This window comes from Clupea harengus, chromosome 1 (assembly GCF_900700415.2).
Source record: "Clupea harengus chromosome 1, Ch_v2.0.2, whole genome shotgun sequence".
Taxonomy (NCBI): Eukaryota; Metazoa; Chordata; class Actinopteri; order Clupeiformes; family Clupeidae; genus Clupea; species Clupea harengus.
In genome coordinates this window covers 6,090,726-6,100,725 of record NC_045152.1, presented here as the reverse complement: position 1 = coordinate 6,100,725, position 10,000 = coordinate 6,090,726, and the positions used below count along the sequence as shown (strand labels likewise).

At 46.8% G+C, this 10,000-nt stretch overlaps 1 protein-coding gene across 3 annotated transcripts in view; it reads left to right on the top strand.

The window, feature by feature from the left end:
• sept12 (septin 12) overlaps positions 1–10,000 on the top strand; it is a 50,317-nt gene that overhangs the window by 32,095 nt on the left and 8,222 nt on the right. For all 3 annotated transcript variants that reach the window (XM_031565714.2, XM_031565703.2, XM_031565697.2), the window contains exons 4-6: positions 6,040–6,121; positions 6,928–7,065; positions 8,862–8,979. In XM_031565714.2, the coding sequence (XP_031421574.1) occupies positions 6,040–6,121; positions 6,928–7,065; positions 8,862–8,979 (338 nt within the window). The remainder of the gene's footprint in view (positions 1–6,039; positions 6,122–6,927; positions 7,066–8,861; positions 8,980–10,000) is intronic.

Genomic DNA, 10,000 nt, shown 5'->3' with positions numbered 1-10,000 from the left:
ACCGCTTTTCTTATGTACATATTTCTAACTTACATACTGCTCTTATTTCCCTTGTAGACCTATGAATGTAGACAATGCACAACCTCTTCCCCTTTCTCTGTACTGCCTGAAGCCATTCTAACATGTGTGGGCGGTTGCCTCCCACTCCCAAAAAAAAGATGTATATTTTTGATGCATTATCAGCCTCTTATGTTTTTATAGTCAGTATGTAAGTATACATTTAGTCAGTCAGGATACATTTAGTATCTCAGTGTATTTTAGTAATAGCAACCCTAGGAATGTGTTTTTGGCAGATTTATTGAGGGTTTGTTGGTATGATAGTGGGTTTTGGACTTGGCAAGACTAAGACTACCCGTACGATGCTGCTTCTGCTAGCGCTGTGGTGATTGATGTAGAGGCGTGCTGCTGCTCCTGCTGCTGCTGAAATGGACTCAGATTAGAGATGCAGACACTGTTTCACTCTCAGCGCATCAAGACGGGGGGGGGGGGGGGGGGGGGTAGGGCGAGAGTGATAAAACTCTCCTGTCCGACGTGTCGCCGGCAACCAGCTTGTCGCTGGACAGACCGAAGATGAGGCTGGATGTTAGACACGAAGCTGGCCTATTTCAGTTCTTCCTGATTGCCAAGACACATGGCTCCATTGCTTGTTTGTTTGTTTGATTGATTGCTCCATTTCCCGAAACTCTAAATACAAATGCATAACTGCACACTCATCTTCACAACCTTTAAACTTCCATGTCAAAACCAAACTCTCCACTCAGAACCATGCAATCTTACATCTCCACTAAATCACGCAGACATCAAATACACATACACTACAAAATACCCATTACACACTGATGAGATCAATTCAAAACACAACCATAAAAACCTGTTACTGCAATGAGTGATGGCACTTATGGTTTCCCCCCAGAACAACCTATTTACATGATGAACACAATATAGACGTACAACACATGTATTCATTTAGAAAAAAAAAAATCTTCAATGTACTGTAGTAAAATAAACAAAAATGTAGTGAAAAAGTTAATGTTCTGTAAAAATATGCAACTGATGCGTAAAGAACATAAAATACAGTAAAATAATTTCCATCTATTTACCAATATAAACCAATGAAGAAAGTACATAAAGAAAGGTCTTTGTGGAACCATTGTTCCAAAGCAAATGAACTGACCCATGTCCCTTTTATCTATCTGTCCTGAGGTTCTGATTGGTCCATGGCCCTTTCATCTATCTATCCTGAGGTTCTGATTGGTCCATGGCCTTTTATCTATCCTGAGGTTCTGATAGGTCTATGGCCCTTTTATCTATCCTGAAGTTCTGATTGGTGTGTGACCAATTTTGATTCTTAGTGTTTCCTGGGGAATTGTGTGTGAGTTGGGTTTCGAGCTGTGATGACTTGAGTTAATGACATTGAATGTCAGTGCTTACTAAATGAGCACATGGTGCAGGCAGAAGTTCAACCAATCTGAATCATGTGTGAACACAGGGGAGTTTATAGTTTTGGGGAATGGGTCTGTCTTTTGGTAGATGGCGTCATGGTTTGGGATGCTGAGTCAATAGTCCTAGTAATAATGTGTTATAGTGTGTAAGCGATCAAAGAACACGGTATAAGTGATGATGAGTTCACTTGAAATTGTGCCTTTTCTCTTGGGTTCTATCAGAAACGAGTAGTTTCAAATAAGGAAACAAGTGAATGGAGCACTGCTCAGGAGCCAGGTGGTGTCTGTCTCTGCGCTTGCTGAAAGTGAACCAAATCCCTGGTGTTACCAAGATACGGTTTTCGTGTTATTTCATCTGAGTGCTTCTCAGGTCTGTCAATTTACTGTTGGCATGATTTCGCCTAAATCTTCCTTTGGGGGAAAGATACAGAGAGGGAGAGATGATGTTGTCTCTTTCACAATTCAGGAAATCTCAGAAAGCTTTTCAGCTGTGAACCTCAAGCACCATGGGCATTGTTCCTGTGTGTGTGTGAGTGTGTGTGTGTGTGTGTGTGTGTGTGTGTGTGTGTGTGTGTTTAAGTGTAAGTGTATATCTGGGTTCTGCGTATTTGCAGAGGGTACACATGTGTAATGGTGTGTTCATGGATTTGTGTGTGTGTGTGCGTGTGCATGTGTTCACACCTGTAAGTGCTACGTGAGTGTGAGCATGTGTGTGTGTGTGTGTGTGTGTGTCTGTGTTTATACAGTAGAGGCATTTGTGTTGGAGATGTGGAGATAGCTCTGGCTCAGGTCCCGGCTTTCCTGAGAGACACACCTGACTTTGTGTGTGTGTGTGTGTGTGTGTGTGTGTAGTTCTCTCAGCCCAAGAGACACTCCTGATTGTGTGTGTGTGTGTGTGTGTGTGTGTGTGTGTGTAGTTCTCACAGCCCAAGAGACACTCCTGACTGTGTGTTTGTGTGTGTGTGTGTGTGTGTGTGTGTGTGTAGTTCTCTCAGCCCAAGAGACACCCCTGACTGTGTGTGTGTGTCTGTGTGTGTGTGTGTGTGTGTGTGTGTGTGTAGTTCTCTCAGCCCAAGAGACACCCCTGACTGTGTGTGTGTGTCTGTGTATGTGTGTTTGTGTGTAGTTCTCTCAGCTCAGGAGACACCCCTGACTGCTTCTAGCTCTCAAGCACGTCATAAACGCCCATAGAGCGTAACAAAGCACCACGCTTGCAGATCCCAACTGATTCAGGCACGAATATGGGTGACGTCTGGCCCAGACGTCAGAATCGGCTCTCTGTGTAGGCCTGTGCCAACCTCTCTTTCACCTGGGTTCACCCGCACAGGCCTTCACATTCATGCAGTCATGCATTCATTCAATGCATTTCATACATTTGCCTGATATCTATCCGTTTCAATGGCATGTCAGAGGTCAGTAGTTACTGTAATGCTCTCTGGCTTCAGCAGGGGGAGTAAGACTCACTCTCCCACCCAGGGTCCTGTGCTTTTCTGCTGTCTGTCTTCAGACGTGTCCTTGACAGCTGTGGCTTCTGGGAGAGAAAGCAAAACCAAATGTAAAGCACTGGGCACTCAGAGACCCAGACTCCAATCAGAATGTGCTCCCTCTCTCGCTGTCTTTCTCTTTCTTTAACTTGCTGAATGGGGGAATTCACAATCTCCCTCACTTAGAATGTCCACTGCCCAACCACATTGCTACTCTCTTTCACCTGCCACCCTGTAAGAACACAAGTGGATCAGTCCGCTGACGGTAGCCTGTGCGTCAGTGCATCTCTATTCACCCAGAGGATGTTTCTTTTTTCAGGGGAAGCACAAAACAAATCTCCCTCCGGTCAAGCTGACTCTGCCCTCCAGGCTTTAGCCACTGAGTGGAACTGTGAGTCTTATCCCGCCATCTTAGGCTGCTACTGTCCGAACTTGGCCAGGCAGCGGAGAGCGTTTTCTGGGACACGGTGTCCAGACAGCGCCCCTTATCCCCCCTGCTTGAGACAGAGAGCAGCTTAGGCTTCAGGAGCCCGACTCTGACACACAGCAACAAAAGCCGTCCCAGCCAGACGCCGCCCCCTCAGAGCCTGTGAAAGAGCAGGCTTGAGAGAGCCAGCAGCACGCGACGCGTCTCAACACCGCAGATACACTTAAGAGCTCGAAAGGACAGATAAACACCGATGCCCACATCCGTGACACATCCTGATATACAGTATATGTATTGGCACAGATGCAGACTGACATGGGCTTGTTTTATAAAGACTGGCAAATGCTGATTACAGCACCACCAACACAGCACCCACATATTAATAAAGAGACAGTTCTGTGACAATTTTCACATTGTGCAATTATATAAATACATATTAAGGGTTAGGCTACAGGCTCCTTCACATAATAAGGGTACAGGTCATATCTCACATAGAGTGTGGACACACACACACACACTGGCAGGGGGAGAGTGTTGTTTAGTCCCTGTATGTTTCCTGCAACCACACTACGCAGCTCCAAAACACACATGTACACGCCTTCACATAGCTTCACAAAGTTCCATATAACTGAGAGACATGCCTGCCACATACATGTGACCACATGCACAGCCCTGCAGGCACCATAGAAAAAGAATAAACACACACACACACACACACACACACACACACACACACACATACAGGCCTGCAGGCACTATGAAAAAGTACATACAGTACGCATTACTCATACTGCCATGCACTTACACAGAGACTTACATACACACACACATTCAAACACACACACACACACATGCACATGCATGCACACGCACACGCACACACATACGTACATGCATGCACACACACACACACATGCACACACACAAACACACACGCACAAACACAAATACTCACACACACACACACACACACACACACACACACACACACACACACACACACAACGCAGACACACACACACACACATAGCCCACCAGTGAGAGAGAAAGAATCTTACAAAACCTCTCCCATCCCCAATGGATTTCTCCATTAAGCACCAAAGCCACACAGTTCTTCTAAATGCCTCCTTTCAGAGGCCTTCCTGTGAAGCAGTCCTTTGGATCCGGAACAATCCGCCCCATTCATGCACACGCATTTCTGCGTTAAAACTGTGTTGTTCCACCACAAAGCCAAAAGTAAGATGCCGTGAATACCGTACCTTCGGGTGAAGTTCTGAGGGACGCTCATTATTTCACGCTAATCCGGTTAAGAAGGCAATAGCAGGTCACAAAATTGAGAAACATCTTTAAGCCAAGCCGCTGAGTGACATTTTAATTTTTCTCCATTCGACACGTCAAGAGTTCCCTGTCAGCCTTTACTGAGATGCTGATGGGGACGACGATAAGCTAATGGCCGATGAGATTACAGTCATTCGGTCAAGCAGTGATCAGAGCCAGGGGACCAGCAGGCCAGAGCCTGCAGACACAGCGGTGGAGAGATGGGAGAAGCTTATCAGCCCTCTAACAACCTCCAGCCAGATACATGCAGGCAACTCCCAGCAGTAGTCCAGCTCCATTGCATAGCCTACCATGTGATTTAGATAATAGGATGTGTGTGTGTGTGTGTGCAAGTACAGCTGTGTGAGAGTGTGTGTGGACATGAATCTAAGCATGTGTATACATGTGTAGGTTTGAGTTCATCCATTGCTCCTCACGCGACTGACGTAAATACTGAGCTGTTTGTGTATATGTGTGTTTGTGTACACGCATCTGTGCATATACACACACACACACACACACACACACACACACACACACACACACACACACACACACACACACACACACACACACACACACACACACACACACACACACACACACACACACACACACACACACACACACACACACACACACATACTGTATGTATACCACTACATGTACATGTGTGTCATGGTCTTTAGCTGTGTAACAAAAAGTATGTGCAAGTGAATATTGAAATGACTGTACGTGGTGTGTGTGTGTGTGTGTGTGTTTGTGTGTGTGTGCGTGCGTGTTTGTTAGTGTGCGTGTGTATGTGTGTGTGCGTGTGTATATGTGTGTGTGTGTGTGCGTGTGTGTGTGTGTGTTCCCTTAAAGCCTGCAAAAGGCGTGGTGGTGCTGAGCCACAGGTGAGGGCTACTGCATGTTTAAGGGTAATTTCCAGCCTTTGAAGACTTTTCTGCGCCTGTCTGGACGCTGTGATTTGCGAGCGGCTGAATGGGGTACACGAAGTCCTCGGGCTGCTCCCTGAGTGCTTCCTATAAAGCCTGTGTCGTCCTTTGATCCTCTAATTGATTAGTTCTTCTCTTTGGCATGCTCTGGCAGCTTTTATGGAGGAATCCCACATGCACACGTACGCATAAACACAGACTCACACACTGTCACACACACACACACACACACACTCACACTCACACACACACAAACTCACAAACTCGTTCACTCACACTTATACACAACTGGTGTTTTCAACCCCTTTTTGTTGTTGTTGTTGTTGTCAGCGGATGTTAATGTAATGGAAAGTTCGGCGGGAGATGAATGACAGAAAGGACCTGTTTGTCTCATTTGTCCCGGTGCACTGTGTCCCCGTGTCTCTCCGCAGTCATTGAAGAAAAAGGAGTGAAGATGAAGCTGACGGTGATTGATACCCCTGGCTTTGGAGACCAAATCAACAATGAAAACTGGTAAGAGCTAGAGAAGGGGGGATAGAGAGAGACAGATAGAGAGAGAGAGAGAGAGAAGGGGGATAGAGAGAGACAGATAGAGAGAGAGAGAGAAGGGGGATAGAGAGAGACAGAGACAGATAGAGAGAGAGAGAAGGGGGGATAGAGAGAGACAGATAGAGAGAGAGAGAGAGAGAAGGGGGATAGAGAGAAACAGAGAGAGAGAGAGAGGGGGGGAGTGTTTCAGTGCAAACTGGTAAGAGCTAGAGAAGGGGGGATAGAGAGAGACAGAGAGAGAGAGAGGGGGGGAGTGTTTCAGTGTGTGTGTGTGAGAGAGAGGGAGAGAAAGAGAGAGTGAGAGAGAAAAAAAGAGAGAGAGAGAGATCTTTCAGTCAAGGACACCACAGAACGTTTGGCATTTACTGTGTTTTTATTGAGGGATTTTATAGAACAGTGCACTGAACTGGTTCTGTAGCTAACCTCCACATATGGTCAGGCACATAGTCAGTACACCTATTGTAAAATCCAGTGTTGGCTTGCACAGACCCCTTGGCAAAACAGCACACAGTCTCTTTTGTTCTCCTGAGCATGTAGGCGTACTGGTCAAGTCCTTTCACAGGCTGTGATATTAACCTCTGGCATTATTTAGCCCTGACAGAGTCAAGCGAGACGACTGAAAAGATCATGAGCAATAAACCTGACAGACATTGGACCTGCTGACCAGCACAGGATGGTTTTTGCATCAGAAGCTTTGTTGAAAATGAATTAATCTTGCTCTGTCCTTCTTCCCTACTCCTCCTTCTCCTCCTGTTCCTCCTCTTCCTCAGCTGGGAGCCCATCGTGAGTTACGTGAACGAGCAGTACGAGAAGTACCTGCGGGAGGAGCTCCACGTCAACAGGAAGAGGCGGATCCCCGACAGCCGGGTGCACTGCTGCATCTACTTCCTGCCTGCCACTGGGCACCGGTGCGTGTCACTTCCTGTCACTTCCCTCACAATTGCACTCCTACTCTTACACCCTCTGTTTGCCACTGCAGACACACACCACTCTCCTGGACTTGGGCCATTAAGTGTATTTTTAACGGTTTTCATGTTGTCATTGAAACAATGTTTTCCCTTAAAACAATGTCCTCTGCAGTCAAAAAAGGCATACAGCTCCTTTGTGCTAGCGCATCTCAGGACGTGAACCAATGATCCAAGTTTTCCAATACAGCCTTGACGTACCATCAGATTAGTGGGGAAAGTGGGTCTCCAACTTCATAGGTTCTCATGAATGTCACTCAAAGTCAGGGAGGTGAAGCAGAATGTTGAGACTTTTAGCTGTACAGTCTAAGCTAAGCTGTATAATCAATTTATAGACGTCCCTGAAGGTGTAAATCATTGTTATGCAAGAGCGTAGAGCCGAACTTAAGAACTAAAAACACAGGACGTTCTGAGCAGCGTGTGAATACAACCAGAGGGTTACAGTCTGCTAGTTTAAGAAACCACAGGAACATGAGAATGTTTGTGCTGCGTTGCTCTCGTTTACTTTCCAGTGGTTCTACTGACAAGCCAGATATGAGCTTTGCGCAAAACCGAATGTGGTCTATCAAAAAATCTTTTTGTGGCCATGAACTGACCAGCCACCCTGAAGATGCTGATTCTAGTGCAAAAAACACAGCTTCCCCCCTCGGCCCGTGTTACTGCTTAGAGAGTCGTTTCGGCGGCTGATTTGCGACCGAAGGTAGCTCAGCCGTGAGGCTCTGGCCCTTGATTGAGACGTCGACCCCCGTGACCCCGCAGTGAAATCCTAGCTGTCGAAAACAAATGCCTTCTGTCACTGTGGCGTCCTGTTGCGCCAAAGGTCACCCCATATAGCCGTCAACCCCCCACCCTCAGGACCGTCCGCTCTGCAGGGGGTCTGGAGGGGTCACTTCCATATCGATTCCTCGGACTCTGCCGAACAAACACACACAGCCCTGCTTAAAAGGCGCTCCCTGTCGCTATCCCTAGAGTGCAACAAACCTGTATTTATATGCGTTTTCCAGACAGTTCCCTTTAAAAGCAATCGGCTGTGATTGGGGGAGGCCGGTTTGGTCCGGTAGCACCACAGCGACACGGTCTCTGGTTTCACAGCTTGTGGAACACTTCCTCCGCAGAGAGCCTGCATCAGGCCCGGAGAATTTATAAAGTAAAGAAATATTCCTGAGAAATAGATCAGGCTGACAGTGTGTGGAAGCACTGCGAGCCTGGTATAACTCACTTTACCCCGTAACCCCGGCACACGCACACACACACACACACACACACACACACACACACACACACACACACACACACACACACACACTCTGTCATCATTACAGCACTGTTCTGAGCCGGCAGGCACATATATACGGCTGTACTGACGTCATAGAGTACATCACCCTCGGCTGTCTCTCTGTTATATCGTGCACCCTTACAGCGTGTCAGGACACAAGAACGGGCCGCTGCAATTAAGTGCAGACTCCGTAGGCTGACACATTATGAAGCGATATAATAGCCATTTTAACAGCCTCCTCTTTGTGTTTATGTATAAGTAGCAGAGACATTATCTAAACACAAACAAAAGATAACAGCCTAATGAGCCTGCTATCATCATTTGTATTATTATTAACTCTTATGTCATTCATGTAATGGGAAGTCTCCCCTCATTTAAACTGAATTGGTAAATAATTGATAAGGCATGATGTTATGATTAATTCATGAATGATATATTAATAGCATGTTTGTCCCTGTGGCAGGTTACGTCCCATTGATGTAGAGTTCATGAAGAGGCTGGGGAAGATCGTGAGCATCGTGCCAGTCATCGCCAAAGCTGACACCCTCACCATGGAGGAGCGGCAGGACTTCAAGCAGCGGGTGAGTCCGCCTCCTGCGCACTGTCATGATCTCTACACGGCGGTTATGGAGCTGACGTTAAAGGTGTAGTTAGTGATTTCGATGCATCTTGAAAAGGTGTTGGAACTCAGGAACGTCCCTGTCGCTATCCCTAGAGTGCAACAAACCTGTATTTATATGTGTTCCCTTTAAAAGCAACTGGCTGTGATTGGGGAGGCCGGTTTGGTCCTGTAGCCAATCAGATATGCCTCCCTCCAAAAGGCCCTCCCCCAAACAAACCATGCATGCTGCTGGGTTAGGATACAGGTCTTGTTGGTGCTGGTTGGATGTTAGGGCCACACACAGACCCAATGTTTGCTTGGCTTGTTTACTTCATTAGAATCAGGCAGGAAACAAAAGGTGTTATACCACATCCCCCAAAAGATGTTTTCTGAAATGAGGTTGCTGACTGAATCACTGATAAAAAAAAAAGAAAAAGAAAAAGGCTCCTCCCAGATATCCTGTTAATCGTGTGGATAAACCTCACCAAAGATAGCAGCCAACCGCAGGGGGGTTCTTGCACGTAGCCACGCACTTGCTATGCAGTGTGAGAGTGGAACACGTTGCTATAAGTTCACCGGACCTTTTTCATGTCAAAAACGTGCCCAGCCTCCTTCATCTGTACCTCAGTGCACACACATACTGATACTGGCGGCCATTCTTCACTTCAATGTCCCTCTGTTTGCTCTCTGTTGCATGTCACCTTAATGTAGAGCACACAGACGTATCCTCTAGTGGCCCTGTTCCTGCGTTTAGCCCGTAGGCAGCTTCAACATGCCTCATACGTCCTCCCCGCTGTTATTTCCCTTCTGACTTTATAAGCCTTGAACATGTCCCTATATCCTCGATGCTATATGACCTCCTGACACAAGATGACTTTGATCACATCGCCCGGGCATCCACACACACACACACACACACACACACGGCCCCGCAGATGCACAGTGTGAGCATGCTCTAACGGGTCCCTATATGCTCAGCAGTGTAAATGACCCTTGATGCC